At 46.9% G+C, this 14,899-nt stretch overlaps 1 protein-coding gene across 3 annotated transcripts in view; it reads left to right on the top strand.

Moving 5' to 3' along the window:
• Window positions 1–14,899, top strand: part of Ap1b1 (adaptor related protein complex 1 subunit beta 1) — a 55,824-nt gene that overhangs the window by 17,591 nt on the left and 23,334 nt on the right. For 2 of the 3 annotated variants that reach the window (XM_052199354.1, XM_052199353.1), the window contains exons 2-7: window positions 4,871–4,933; window positions 8,113–8,218; window positions 10,795–10,930; window positions 11,769–12,014; window positions 13,384–13,574; window positions 14,653–14,874. In XM_052199354.1, the coding sequence (XP_052055314.1) occupies window positions 4,897–4,933; window positions 8,113–8,218; window positions 10,795–10,930; window positions 11,769–12,014; window positions 13,384–13,574; window positions 14,653–14,874 (938 nt within the window). In that variant the 5' untranslated portion in view covers window positions 4,871–4,896. Of the gene's footprint in view, window positions 1–1,691; window positions 1,781–4,870; window positions 4,934–8,112; window positions 8,219–10,794; window positions 10,931–11,768; window positions 12,015–13,383; window positions 13,575–14,652; window positions 14,875–14,899 lie in introns of those variants that run through there. The other variant, XM_052199356.1, reaches the window with a different exon arrangement.

The following is a 14,899-nucleotide window of genomic DNA, read 5'->3' on the forward strand; positions in this document are numbered from 1 at the left end:
TGCTCAGCAGTTAAGAGCACTGACTGCTCTTCCAAAGGTCCTGAGTTCAAATCCCAGCAACCACATGGTGGCTTACAACCATCTGTAATGAGATCTGACACCCTCTTCTGGAGTGTCTGAAGACAGCTACAGTGTACTTACATATAATAAGTAAATCTTTAAAAACAAAACAAAACAATTTTGAGTCTTTGGAGAAAGCTCATTTAAAAATTTCCATATAATAGCTGGGCGTGGTGGCGCACGCCTGTAATCCCAGCACTTGGGAGGCAGAGGCAGGTGGATTTCTGAGTTCGAGGACAGCCTGGTCTACAGAGTGAGTTCCAGGACAGCCAGGACTACACAGAGAAACCCTGTCTCAAAAAAAAAAAAAAATATTTCCATATAGATTTAAATTCATTTTATTAATTTAAAATAAATAGTTTATATTTCTTGTTTTAAAATCTAAATTTAGGGGGCTAGGGAGATAGCTCAGCAGTTAAGAGCACTATTTTTCCAGAGGTCCTGAGTTCAATTCCCTGCAACCACATGATGGCTCACAACCATCTGTAATGGGCTCAGACCCCCTCTTCTGATGTGTCTGGAGAGAGTGACAGTGTACTCACATATATTAAATAAATAAGTAAATGAATAAAATCTTGCTTAAAATTTAAATTTAGGCCAGGCGGTGGCAGCGCACGCCTGTAATCCCAGCACTTGGGAGGCAGAGGCAGGCGGATTTCTGAGTTCGAGGCCAGCCTGGTCTACAGAGTGAGTTCCAGGACAGCCAGGGCTACACAGAGAAACCCTGTCTCAAAAAACCAAAAAAAAAAAAAAAAAAAAGAGAGAGAAAAAAGAAATGTTCCCTTCCACTCACAAAGATAGGATCCTAGCCTTTATACTTTTTCTTGCCTGAATTGGCTACTTAAACCTTTAAATGTGGCTTGTGTACTTGATCAGATTCGTCAGAGAGCAGGGTCCTAGCACCTTCGGCCTCGCTGAGAGGAATGTGCTGCCGGCCACAGCTGCCTGGGAGCTGCCTTCCTAGGCTTCTGCAAGAAAGTGCTTTCCAGGCTGAACTGTTCTTTTCCATTTCTGCACAGAGAATGCAAGATCTCTCCTGGACTGACCTGGCTCGGGTGTGAGGAAGCTCGTTAAAGAGCAGACATGGAGAGCACCCTACAGCGGATCTTTAAGCTGTGGGTGCTGGCTTTCACAGTGGAGTGAGGGTGTCTTTATTTTTCGCCTGGACATTTGGGTAACTTTCAAATCATTTTTGCTTTTCCCTGTATCCCTTTCCTCTCTAATTTCTGGACCTGACCAGCTTCTTTGGAATATACTTTCTGTATCATTTGTCCCAGTGGGCCTTCTGCAGAGGATTCTGCAAAGTAGATACTGCAGAAAATAGCATATTAGTGTCAGCTCAAATTTGTGTGTAGTTGTTATACTATGAAAGAAGATGTGTCAAAAGCTCTGCTGCAGAACTACGCTGGTTTGACAGGCTGACCTGTTGTGCTTAAGCAATCCTTGCTTCAGCTCCTAAGGAGCTGGAGTGTAGATTGTGCCATTTTCTTTTTTTCTATTTATCTGTCTTCCATCTACCTACCTACCTACAAAAAGAGAAGCCTTCCTGTCCTTTTGTTCTCCTGGTCAGCTACCTGCAACATCAAATCTATCCCTGGCAGGTTTTGTCCTGGGAATTAGGGCTCCTAGAAGATAATGCTGTGCCAACAGAGGAAGGAAAGTCCCTGATGGCCTCTACTGCAGAAGAAAAATCCCAGTAGCCCAAAGTTGGATATCAGAGGTAGTTTTTTTCCTCCATTTTATTCTAATAGGTTGTTTGCTTGTTGCTTTTAGTAGCGACAAAATGATCTTATGATGTACTATATTCTCAGCCTTTCTTGGCCTCCCAAGTGCTGTGTACCTCCATGCCTAGCTATTTCCTTCTAGATTTAATCCTGGAGGGGCTTAGATGTTACATTCTGTGACTTTCTGGGCTGTAGTCTTAATCATTCTCTTAGACTCAGCAAGGAACACAGGCTCTCCTGTTTTGGACCCTTTGGGCAGTTGTACTCTCAATTCTGACTTCTTAAACTAGGTATCCCTTTATGATACAGTAGAAAGCCCATTATCTTTTTCACCTCATAATTAGCATTCTGAAAAAAGTGGCTATGTGCACTTGCAGAAGAACATTACATAACTTAGCTGTCAGTAAACAAGTATCCCTGGGATCTGCAGTAGCCCTTTTATGTTTCTCTGAGGAAGTGTCAATTAAAAGCTGGTCTTATATAGAACTCTAATGGTGGGCCCTGGCAGCTGTGAGGCAAGCCTGTAAGCCCCTCGTCTTATGGGTTGTTTCTAGCCCTAGTGCTGGCTTGTGCTATTTTCTGAAACAGCATGTAAGGTTTACATCATTAGATCCAGCATCTCTTCTGCTGTTTCCTGCAGCCCAGTGTGAAAGAAAGGGCCTTCATTCTTTTTGAACTTTGCAAAAGAAAAGTAGAATTGTGTCTTTATCTTTACACTGTTGTTAGTGAAGTCTCTCTGTTTTTTATTTTTTAGCAATGGCTCTCGACCTTTCTAATGCCGCAGCCCTTTGATACAGTTCCTCCTGTTGTGTTGACTCCCAATTATAAATTTTTAAAATTTATTGATTGATTTATTTGGTTTTTCGAAACAGGGTTTCTCTGTATAGCCCTGGCTGTCCTGGAACTCACTCTGTAGACCAGGCTGGCCTCAAACTCAGAAATCCGCCTGCCTCTGCCTCCCAAGTGCTGGGATTAAAGGCATGTGCCACCACCGCTCAGCTATAAAATTATTTTTTTTTAAAGATTTATTTATTTATTATATGTAAGTACACTGTAGCTGTCTTTACACACACCAGAAGAGGGTGTCAGATCTTGTTACAGATGGTTGTGAGCCACCATGTGGTTGCTGGGATTTGAACTCAGGACCTTCAGAAGAGCAGTCGGTGCTCTTAACCACTGAGCCATCTCTCCAGCCCATAAAATTATTTTTGATGCTACTTTATAACTAATGTTGCTACTGTTGTGAATTGTAATATAAATATTTTTGGAGATTTGAGGGGTTCTCCCACTGAGCCAGGAGCTCCCTCATTCAGACTGGCTGACGAGTGAGTTCCTGGGATCCACCTACTTCCACCTCCTGTCCTGCATCCCTGCACCTGGCTTTTACATGGGAACTAGAGATTTGAACTCTACTGAAGGAACCATCCCCAGCTTTTAACTTCATTTTATTGAAAGTCTCGAGGAGGCTGGGTAGCTTGCTCAAGGTTACAGCTTGGAGGTGGCTGAGTGGGACCCTAGTTCTACCTGAGCTTGAGGCATGTGCTCTCTTAAGGAATTCTTCCCCATATGAGGGAAGACAGAGCTCTGACCACATTTGCATGGCCAGTGCTTTTCCCTGCAGAGCCTGGGTCTTGCCTGTGTCCCTCCCACTTCCCCTTACTCCTTCAGCTGTGATCAAGAGCAGAGCTGTTGTGTACTGAGCTGAGGCTCAGTGAATGTTTGCTAGGGAATGTGGGCTTCAGTACTGTCTCTGACCTTCTGGCTTCTACAGTGCTTTGCACTATGAGTTCTGTGCTGGGGACTGAAAAACAAACAAAAAACCTGACCAGATAGATGTGAGAAATGCCTTCTAGAGATAATAGTAGATGTTTAGAAACTTGATGGAAGTTGTGAAAAGAAGACCTCCCTTCCCCCCCCCCACTTCCCCTACCCCCCCATTTCTTGAGATTTATTTGTTTAGGGGGCTGAAGAAATGACTCAGCAGTTAAAAGCACCAGCTCTTCTTTCTGAGGACCCTAGTTTGATTCTCAGCACCCCCATGGTGACTCACAACCATCTGCAATTCCAGTTCTAAGGGACCTGATATCCTCTTGCCTCCACAGGCACCAGGGACTTGTGTAGTACACAGATGTACATGCAGACACAACACTAGTACACACACATGCAAATGTTAAATATTTATTTTCTGTGATATGTGTGCCTGAGTACATGCATGTGCACCATGTGTGTGCAGTGTCCTTGGAGGCAGGAAGAGTGTGTTTGGATCCCCTGTAACTGGAGGCGCTTGTCAGTGGCCATGTGGGCGCTGGGAAACAAATCTGGGACCTCTGCAGGAGCAGCCAGTGTGCCGGGCGGCGGTGGTGTACGCCTGTGATCCCAGCACTTGGGAGGCAGAGGCAGGCAGATTTCTGAGTTTGAGGCCAGCCTAGTCTACAAGAGTGAGTTCCAGGACAGTCAGGGCTATACAGAGAAATCCTGTCTCCAAAAAACAAAAAACAAAAACAAAACAAAACAAAAAGAGCAGCCAGTGCTCTTAAGTACTGAACCATCTCTCCAGCCCCCTCCCTCACGTCTAATATTTTTCATTTCTCAAGGAAATTTGCATCCCTGAGGTGGGGATGGCCCCTGAGCTTCGGTGACCTGAGCCCACAGCTGAAGCGGATATTTAGAGTATTCTAAACACAAGGAGCGCTTCAAGGGGTGGGGCTATGACTGACTGGCAAGGGATTTGTATTTCTAATCTATAGTTATCTGTAACTGTCTGCTTACTGATAGCCATGAAGTTTCCCAGTAGTATGGTCAGAAATAATGATACTGAAAAAGTCAGAAGACCTTGGGCTCCTGTTCTATGGCAGATTCCTAGAAGGAAACGTGTGTCAAAAGATACAGACATTCAAAACACTGCTAGATTCCTTCAGTTACCCTCCTAAATAAGACCAGCAATAATCCAACAGTTCATTTGCCCGGGAAAAGAGATAAACAGCTATCTTCCCCTGCTTGTGTGTTCTGGATCCTTCCATCCTCCTGTACACACCCTGACTGAAAATGGAATCGAGCACAGATCCACCCTCTTCTCTGTCTTGCAGAGTCTGGCCACAGATAAAGGACCGAAATGACTGACTCAAAATACTTCACCACAACCAAGAAAGGTACTGTATGTTTCACCACACACCTATCTACATCCCCCAGATCTTAGGGAGCACGGGGAAGGTGGGGTGAGGGTCTGGAGGTACCATGGGAATTGATGATGTAAAGACCTAAGTGTTCTTTTTAGAACCCAGCAAGAACATTAACACCAGGCATGGGGGAAAGTCTTTGCCTTGTTCCCCATGGCTTAAAAAGAAGTTAAATATATTCCCTCTCCCTAAAGAAAGTACACAGCCCTGCTGTGGTGGAGGCTGGTTCTTATCTCTGGGCATTATTCTTCATGTTGTAGCAGCTGTTTTCACCCTGTTAGTCATTCGACATCCTCATAAGCATTTCCCAGCCGTTCTCATGACTCGGGGTTGAGCCAGTTAAGTTGCTGCACTGCAGTTTACCAAACTGGGTTAATGTCGTTGGGGAGTGTATTCCTTTTCTGCTTTTAAAGAAATAGTGGAGGCTGTTGAGATGACTCAGCCGACTGCTCTTCCAGAGGTCCAGAGTTAAATTCCCAGCAACTACATGGTGGCTCACAGCCAACTGTAATGAGGTCTGATGCCCTCTTCTGGTGTGTCTGAAGACAGCTACAGTGTATTTACATATAACAATAAATAAATCTTAAAAAAAAAAAAAAAAGAAATAGTGGAAGTTGTTATGGCTGACAAAAGTGCTTTAACCTCTCTACCCTGCCCTTCCTTACCTGTCCTTTCTAGTGCCTTCTGACTTGGGCGAAAGGATCTTAGTTTTCTTTAAAATGTGTGTGTGTGTGTGTGTGTGTGTGTACACATGCATACATATTTGTGTGCTTGTATGAATGTTTTGCCTGTATGTCTTCTCTGGATGCCCATGGAAGCTGAAGAGGGTGTTGGATCCCCAGAACAAGAGTCACAGAATTCTGAGCCACCATGGGGGGAACTAGGAGCCCAGGCCTGGTCCCCAAAATTCTTTTAAGCACTCAGCTGTCTCTCCAGCCCTTACTTAACCTTGTTGGATCACTGAGTTGGATCCCAAAGTTTGCACATCAGGAGGCATTTTATTTACTGGTCCAGCTGTTGCTTAATTTGGTAAGACAGCCTTGCCACATGTGCTGGGCCTCAGCTTTGGGAGGCAAAGGCAGAAAGATCAGAGGCTAAAGGCCGTGCTTAGACACATAGCAAGTTCAAGCTTAACCTGTTTTATGGAAAGCCCTGTTCTGGATCCCCTGGCTGTGAGAGAGATTGAGGACAGCGAATATAAATAGACATTCCTAGATTCAAATCTAAATCTGACATCCTGGAGCAGTTTTTGTTTTTCTTGTTCAAGGCAGGGTTTCTCTGTATAGCCCTGGCTGTCTTGGAACTCACTCTATACTTCCTTGAACTCACAGAGATCCGCCTGCCTCTGCCTCCCAGATGATGGGATTAAAGGTGTGTGCCCCACTGCCAGGCTTCTGGGGCCATGTTTTAAGGAGGGACCATCCAAAGAAGATTGTAATAAAAGACTGAAGAGAGTTAAGGAGACCAGGATTACAACTCTGTTGAGACACAACAGCACAGTATGGGGGTGTGGACTTGCTGGTAGAGAGATTTGGTTGCCCTCTATGGGATTCTGTAACCAGGCATATTGGCTGCTTTGGGGACTGTTGGAGAAAGGCAACATTTCAAAGACAGACTGCCCAAGCCTACTTCACTGCAGATCTTAGGGCACATCTGACTGACCTCCATCCATCCACACAGAGTAAAGCAGTGATGTCTCTGGAGGAGTGCAGGGTCAAGGCTGCCACTGTTGCTGGATCCAGGTACCTCCTGCAGGAGGAAGATGTGCTCCTTAAGCATAGGAACCACAGGGGCGACAGGGTTTTCCTGGCCCTGTTAAGCAGTGTCCTTAGTGAGACCCTGCTCACGCTCTGCTAGGTTGTTTTCAGTCAACTGTGTTTACTTCTTGTGATCATGATTTTAAAAAACAAAGAAAAACCCCTCCTTTTCTCTTTTTCTCATTAGGAATCTACTTAGAGTTTTCTCTTCCCTTTCCCCACAAAACAGCCGTACCTCACGCCACCCAAAGGGACTCATGAAAAAGAACCTAAGACTAGAATTCTTCATGTGGCTAATTAATATCAGCAGCTGTCCTTGGTGCAGAACAGAGTGCCAAGCACTGAAATGGACACTTTATAGCTGAGAGTAAGTGAGAGAATTCATTACCCAGTCCAGAGAGAACAGGTAAGAATATAGGGTCAGAGAGGCAAACGGGTGTCTATGGCAGGGCCAGCCAAGCAAAGGGATTTATTTAGAACATAAGATTTGCAAGGAACGTCGAGCAGTGGTGGAGCATACCTGTAATCCCAGCACTCTGGGAGGCAGAAGCAGGTGGATTTCTGAGTTTGAGGCCAGCCTGGTCTACAGAGTGAGTTCCAGGACAGCCAGGGCTACACAGAGAAACCCTGTCTCGGGAAAAAAAAAATCGAAGATTTGCAAGGAATAAACCTGGTTTTCAACTTAGCCTGTCTCATTTGCTATGGAACAGCCTCAATTGCTCATTTGTAAAAATGGGGAAAAGGCAGGTTGTTTTGAATATGAAATGAGAAGAAATACAGAAAAAATTCGTGTGGTGCTGGGCTAAGAGAAAGGCTCAGGAACTGTCTGCCACCTAACATGTTAGCAAGTCCTGACCATGACCGTGGCATGGAGGGGGGAACCACACATCTGCGTTTCCTTTTTCCACATCATCAAGTTCTTGAGAACAGAATCTGTTACATGCTGCAGCCCTTGTAGAATAGCTGAATTCCTGTCTCCGGGCTGAGGAAGTGAAACCCTGAGCAAGCTGTTTGAGCTCAGCCTTCTGGGAAAACAGGAAAAGCCTGCGTGTGAGATCAACCAACTCCCCCATCTCACCCTTATGCCTACGCCTCAATTCCATTCAGCCTTTAGGGAATCAGGGCAAGTGAGAAAGAAGGCTGAGGAGAGCTTGCAGTGCATTTTTAGGAGTCTAACTGAGCAGCCGTTCAAGATCCTGGTTCCTATTTCTTCAGTCCAATATGGCCTCCAGACTCCTAGCCCCTTCATTTCTCTCCTCCCCATTCCTGTTTCTTGTCCTAGCTGAAGCCAAGGGCCTAGAGCTGCTCTCTACCTCCACCTAGTTGTCTGGGAAATTGGTGCAAGAAATCCTCTTATAGCAGGAGTAAACTGCTCACACTGTCTCCTTTCCTTAGGGGAGATCTTCGAGCTGAAGGCCGAGCTTAACAGTGACAAGAAGGAGAAGAAGAAGGAGGCAGTAAAGAAAGTGATTGCATCAATGACTGTGGGCAAGGATGTCAGGTATGCAGGAGCAAGCTGGTGACAGCCAGGTGCTGACCAACACGAGGCGCCAAAGCTTGGGTCCAGTTTGACTCTGGCTCCTCTGATAAACCTCATTTCCAAACACAGGATTCTATTTGCACATGAGTGGCAAGCTGAAATTGGAATGGCTCAGACAGTGAGTGAGGGAGGGAAGCACTGGGTTGAAAGGGCAGCAGGCAGTCCAGGGGTATAGCAGAAAGCCTCTCAGAAGCTCGGAGGATTGCTGCCTGTTAAGGAAAATGAGCTCAGATCAGCTGGGCATTCTGAGTTAGTTGTTTTTCTTAAGCACAGGAAATGTGTTTTTTGTTGTTTTGTTCTCTGTTCCGACACTCAGCACCTGGTCTAGTCAGTCTTCATGTTGTATGTAGTTGTGTTTAACTGCCTGTCAAATTGAGAAGTCTCCAGCGGATAGATTTCATAACTGTTCTGTATTTTCATTGGCCCATGTGTATAAAACCTTCAGATACGTTTTCTCAGGTTCTCTACACATCTCATTGGATGCAGTGATGTTTCTTCTGCCAAAACAAATGAGACAAAGAATGAGGAAAATTGCTCTGAAGTAGTCACGTGGCTAATGCAGAACTAGAAACCAAGCCTGGCCCTTCCAGAATCCAGACTCTGTCTTCTGTATGTCATAGGACCCTGCACATACAACAGAGGTTTGGTACTCCTTGGCTGGACTGTGCAGAATGTTCACACTGTCCCAGGCTTCCACACAGACTGCCCATCCCATTGCTCACCTTAGGAAGGCCCTCCTGCAGCCAGCTTAGGAGAGCCCCTAGCAGATACCTCATTAGGTCAGAGTGTAAGAGGATTGGGTGTCTGGGATATTAGGTGCCTCAGTGGGTAAAGGTGTCTACCACCAAGCCTGGTGACCTGAGTTCAATCCCCAGGGCCCACAAAGCTGTCTGCTACTACTTATCCTCTGACCCTCCACATATGCTGTTGCCCATATGCCCTAGTGTGCTCACTCACTGTCTCTCTCTCTCTCTCTCTCTCTCTCTCACACACACACACACACATACACACACACAGTCAATAAACTATAATTTTAAAATATGTTGAAAGGATCGGGCAGCTCTAAGTCTCATGCTTTGGAGAAAGAGAAACTGTTCTCCTTCAGTTAGAACAGTAACTTCACCGTCACTTCCTCATGACGCCTGCGAGAGCCACTCAGGCTCTTCACTCCTCCTCCTCTCTCCACAGTGGCTCTGTTCTGTGGCTCTGATGGCTGTGCCATCTTTCCAGGTGACTTTGTCCGTTGCAGTTCTGAGGGAACCTGGCCTTTGGGTACCCCTCTCATGTTCTATGTTTCCTTGCCAAGAATGTTCTTGGCAGTAAAAGCCCAAGAATTGAGACAGGATGATGGCTCAAATTCCAGAAAACTGATCTTGGCATTTCCCATCTCACAGCCTCTATTCTGGGACCAGTATGGTGCCCTGTTGGGAAGAGTACAGTTAAGTACAGCAGCGGTTATACATCTGCCTCTTCATGTTGTTTGGGAGGTCGGCGTGCAGGTTGAAAACAGCTTCTCTGTGTAGCCCTGGCTGGCCTGGAACTCTGCAGACCAGGCTAGCCTCAAACTCAAAGATCCACTTGCCTCTACCTGGTCAATTTAGATTAATAAAATAACTTAAGGTGTGCACCACCACCACCACCACTGTTTAACATTTCTTAACCTCAGAATTATTTGAAATGGGACACACTCCTGGCCTCCCGGGGCTGTTAAATGAGATGAAGTATGTCCAACCCTTAGCACTAAGCCTGGTACACAGCATATGTCCCATATATCTTGCTGGTTCTTAGTGGATGCCAAACCTGTCCCTTCAGCCCTGCTTCCTTGAGATTCTCTGGAACCAGCAACTCAATATAAGGGACCAATAAAGTGTTAGGAATGCAAAAAGAATGATAATTCAGCAAAGACCAGAAGCTTCAGGAATGTTCTCTCTTTTAAGTATCACAAGGGCCTGGAAAAGTAGGTTTCTGGAGGTAGGGAAGAATGCTGGGAATTGAACCCTGGACCTTGGATGTGCTAAGCAAGTGCTCTACCATTAAGTCTCAGCCCCACCCAAAGTCAATGTCTGTTGCATCTTCTTAAGATTGATTTAGCTATTTATTTGTTTGTTTGTTTGTTTGTTATGAGTACATTGTAGGTGTGTGTAATCTATGTGGTTGTGAGCCATCGTGTGGTTGCTGGGAATTTGAATTCAGGACCTCTGCTTGCTCCAGTTGACTCTGCTCACTCTGGCCTAAAGATTTATTTATTATTATATCTAAGTACACTGTAGCTGTCTTCAGACACACCAGAAGAGGGCGCCAGATCTCATTACAAATGGTTGTGAGCCACCATGTGGTTGCCAGGATTTGAATTTAGGACCTTTGGAAGAGCAGTCAGTGCTCTTAGCCGCTGAGCCATCTCTCCAGCCCCTGTTGCACGTTCTTTACAAATGAAGAAACCTTTCCCCTTCTTCCTGTCATCCCTTCCCTCCTCTGCTGCCTGAAAAGCCTGTTTTTCTCTGTCTTCAACCTCTTCTGATGCTACTTTGATTTTGCAGTGCTCTTTTCCCTGATGTGGTGAACTGCATGCAGACAGACAACCTGGAGCTAAAGAAGCTGGTGTACCTGTACTTGATGAACTATGCCAAGAGTCAGCCTGACATGGCCATTATGGCTGTCAACACCTTTGTGAAGGTGGGTAGAAACCTAGTGGAAGTGGGAACAGGGGTGAGGGCTGCTCACTCTCTCACATCCTGTGCTTGACCCTCAGGCTCTATTACAGACTTCTAGGCTTCCTTCTGCCTGTTCAGGCTGAGGGCCTCTTCCTCCAGCAGAGGGCCCCCTCTCTCTCCAGAACCACAGACCTAAAGACTGTGCCTCATTCATTCCCTGTGAGGTGGCACCAGGCCTACTGGCCTCTCATTCTCCTGGGCTGGGCGGTCGTTCCCTGTGCCTACTGCCAGCACAGACTTGAGCAGGCATCCAAGAGCAGCTCTGTTCCCCTCCATATGACTCCTCCCTGTGTGTTCTGTTACCAGGTGAGGAACAGAGCACGAGCGTGGGCCTTGACTCTAGCCCACTAATGCTCACACGCAGGAAACTTAGGGGTCTCATGGCTGTGTGTGCCTGTAAATCCAGCACTTCGGAGGCTAAGGCAGGAGACTCACTAAGACAATAGGTTGTAGCTAGGCTACATAGTAGTTCCAGGCCAGTCTGAGCAACATGCCAAGCCCTGTCTCAAATGCTAGGAGCATGGAGGTTCAGATTGCTACTCTGCTCTGACTGGGTAGCCCATAACTTCCAGAGCCTCAGCTTCCGCGGTTGTGAAATGGCCTTAGGACGCAGAGAGTGTAGAGCTCCTCACACAGTATGCGTCAGATGCTTGGCATCCATTCTGTGGCAGTTGCTTTGAGTATCGTCGGCTGTGGTCGGTGGAGGCCCCACAGCAACTGCCTGATGTTGCTCAGAGCTGGAGGCCAGGAAGAATAGAAAGCCACCCGCCAATGACTGGCCAATGACTGGTTCCCCTCAGGACTGTGAGGACCCCAATCCCCTCATCCGGGCCCTGGCTGTGAGGACTATGGGCTGCATCCGAGTTGACAAGATCACAGAGTACTTGTGTGAACCACTCCGGAAGTGCCTGAAGGATGAGGATCCATATGTGCGCAAGACAGCGGCTGTGTGTGTGGCCAAGCTCCACGACATCAATGCCCAGCTGGTGGAAGACCAGGGTTTCCTGGACACGCTGAAGGACCTCATCTCTGACTCTAACCCCATGGTAAGTCGCTAACAGTCACTGGGATGCCTCCACGGACTCCTGGATTGCTTGAGAGGACGAACTGAGTTGGCTTTCCACCTTAGAAGTCAGAGCCTTGCCGAATATCTAATTGTGATTCTTCCTTGCGATGGTTTGCAGGGAAATAGGCCTGGGTTTCCTGTGACCCTCTCAAACTAGCCACATGTAGGAAAGCTGCCCAATCTTTCAGAGCCCTGCTTGTCTCAGCATTAGATTTTTAAGAGGTCACACACCTGACCTCAGCTGGCCTGGTCTGGCAAGCAGTGACTACTGTCAGTGCTCTTGTCCATCCGTCAGTTGCTCTCGTGTCAGTAACTCCTAACCAAGACCTAACCATTTCTAGGCATGTAGTCCTCTTCCTTGTAGGGTTGAAATGGTGTCACCTTCTTCTACAGAGTAGAAGACAGGACACCAGCAGGTATTAGGTGGAACCCAGTCTCCTCACTCATTGTGATGGCAGGAGTTTGTAGTAAAGTAAAGTTTGTTGGGTCCTGTAATCCCAGCAATCAGAAGGCTGAGGCACGAGGATTGAGAGTTAAAGGCCAGTCATTGATAAATAACAAGATTTTTCTTAGCCGGGCGGCGGTGGTGGCGTGCGCCTGTAATCCCAGCACTCGGGAGGCAGAGGCAGGTGGATTTCTGAGTTTAAGGCCAGCCTAGTCTACAGAGTGAGTTCCAGGATAGCCAGGGCTATACAGAGAAACCCTGTCTCGAAAAAAACAAAAGAAAAAATGGGGAAAAAAAGATTTTTCTTTTTTTTCACCCTTCCCTTTCTCCCTTTTGCTCCAACCCCACTCGCTCCCAGCCCCAACTCACTCCAGGCCCAGGTTTTTTTCTTTGTTTTCTCATTATAGATGGTTGTGAGCCACTATATGGTTGCTGGGATTTGAACTCATGACCTGGAAGAGCAGTCAGTACTTTTAACTGCTGAGCCATCTTACCAGTCCAAGATCTTTTCTATAAATTGAAAACTATGTAAGAAAAAAAGATGGAATATTTAAAACTGCTTCCACTCAGTATCCAACAGAAACACCCGCCGATTGCTCATAGATTAAAGACTGCTAACTAGAACACTGTGTCAGAGAGGAAAGTTGAAAACATTGTAGATGTGCAGGAAAGAAGTTGTGATGGCAGAAACATTTGGTTAACCCCTCTAGAGCCTACACTCTTCCACTACCCGCAGCCTTGAAGAGATCTGTAGGATCCTTGTGTCCCTGAGAGGCACAGCTGACAACCACTGCAGTGCGCACTCTGGCCAGTAGAGGGAAGTGGGGTTACTGACAGGCACCGCCTCTGCGCTCCCTGACTTTAGCAGTACCTCCAGCCTCTACCCTTCTACCATCTCATCCAGGTGGTAGCAAATGCAGTGGCTGCCCTGTCAGAGATTGCGGAGTCTCACCCCAGTAGCAACCTGCTTGACCTGAACCCACAGTCTATCAACAAACTGCTGACAGCCCTTAACGAATGCACTGAGTGGGGCCAGATCTTCATTCTGGACTGTCTGGCCAACTACATGCCCAAGGATGACCGTGAGGCCCAGAGGTGAGCAGACGGAGCCCTTGCTTACCAGCTGCATTGGATATGGTCCTCATGGCGCTCTGAGTCGGGCTCAGACCCAAATGGGCCTCTTTCCAAGACTGTTGTTCCTAGCATCAGACACACTGTAAGGGAACTAGCCAGCTACTCATCTCTAGAGTCGTGCTGTCAGTTGTATGGTTGCAGGTAGTGAGCTTCCCGCTCGCTATGAACACAGATGGGGCCTGGCTAGGAACGGACAAGGATCTATCTGGGTTGAATCTAGAGTTTTGTAGCTTCACAACCACTAAATTTTCTAGGTACCTGATCTCTGCTAGGTGCCTTCAGCGTTAGGTAATCTTCAAGTCTGTGAGATGTATCCTATCATCCTCAACCACCTCACAGACAAGGAGACAGAATTAGTGAGGGGGAGGAACTTGTAGTTCACCCAGATGGATCTGTCTACCGCCATGAGGGAGTGAGTGAGTGCTTCAGCAGTGGGGAGGAAAGAGTTGACAGTCAGAGGTATCTGCCCCGTGCCAGGCTCTGCTCTCAGTCTGTTCACTTACATGCCTGCAAGCCTATGATGCAGACATGATTGCATCAACTCTAAGATGGGGAAACTGAGGCTCACTGTGTCTTGGGCCTGTGAGTCAGTAGGCGGTAGACAAGGAGGACTTCCTCCTACAGAAGATAATCTGTTTTAGCCGGAGATTAAGTTTGGTTGGTAGAGTGCTTGCTGAGCATACGTGAAGCCCTGCGTGCTGGTCCCAGCGCTGCGTCAACCTTGCATGGTGGTGGTGAGTAGCCTCAGCACTTGGAAGTGGAGGCAGGAGGATCAGCCTGTTAAAATCAGTAGTAGAACACTTGACTCACAGACATGAGGCCCTAGGTTCAGTGCTAATACTGGAAGGAAAAATAAAAACAGGGAAACAAGGGGACAGCCTTGGCTTGAGAAGCTCATTGGCTACATAGCAAGTTTAAGGCCCATCTGGGTCACATCTGTCTCAAAAAAAATTAAAACAAAAAAACATGTTATTTTGAAAACTTAAAAGGAGCTTTTCCCTGTCTCTCTCTTGGCTCTGCTGGAATTGCTGGGCCGCAGCATCTGTGAGCGGGTCACTCCTAGGCTTTCCCATGCCAACTCTGCAGTGGTGCTGTCTGCGGTGAAGGTGCTGATGAAGTTTATGGAGATGCTGTCCAAGGACCTGGACTACTATGCCACACTGCTGAAGAAGCTGGCCCCTCCCCTGGTCACACTGCTGTCAGCAGAGCCAGAGCTGCAGTATGTGGCTCTGCGCAACATCAACCTCATTGTACAGAAAAGGTACAACGACTTCCACGTGTTTGCC

Source organism: Apodemus sylvaticus, chromosome 11 (genome assembly GCF_947179515.1).
Source record: "Apodemus sylvaticus chromosome 11, mApoSyl1.1, whole genome shotgun sequence".
Classification (NCBI taxonomy): domain Eukaryota; kingdom Metazoa; phylum Chordata; class Mammalia; order Rodentia; family Muridae; genus Apodemus; species Apodemus sylvaticus.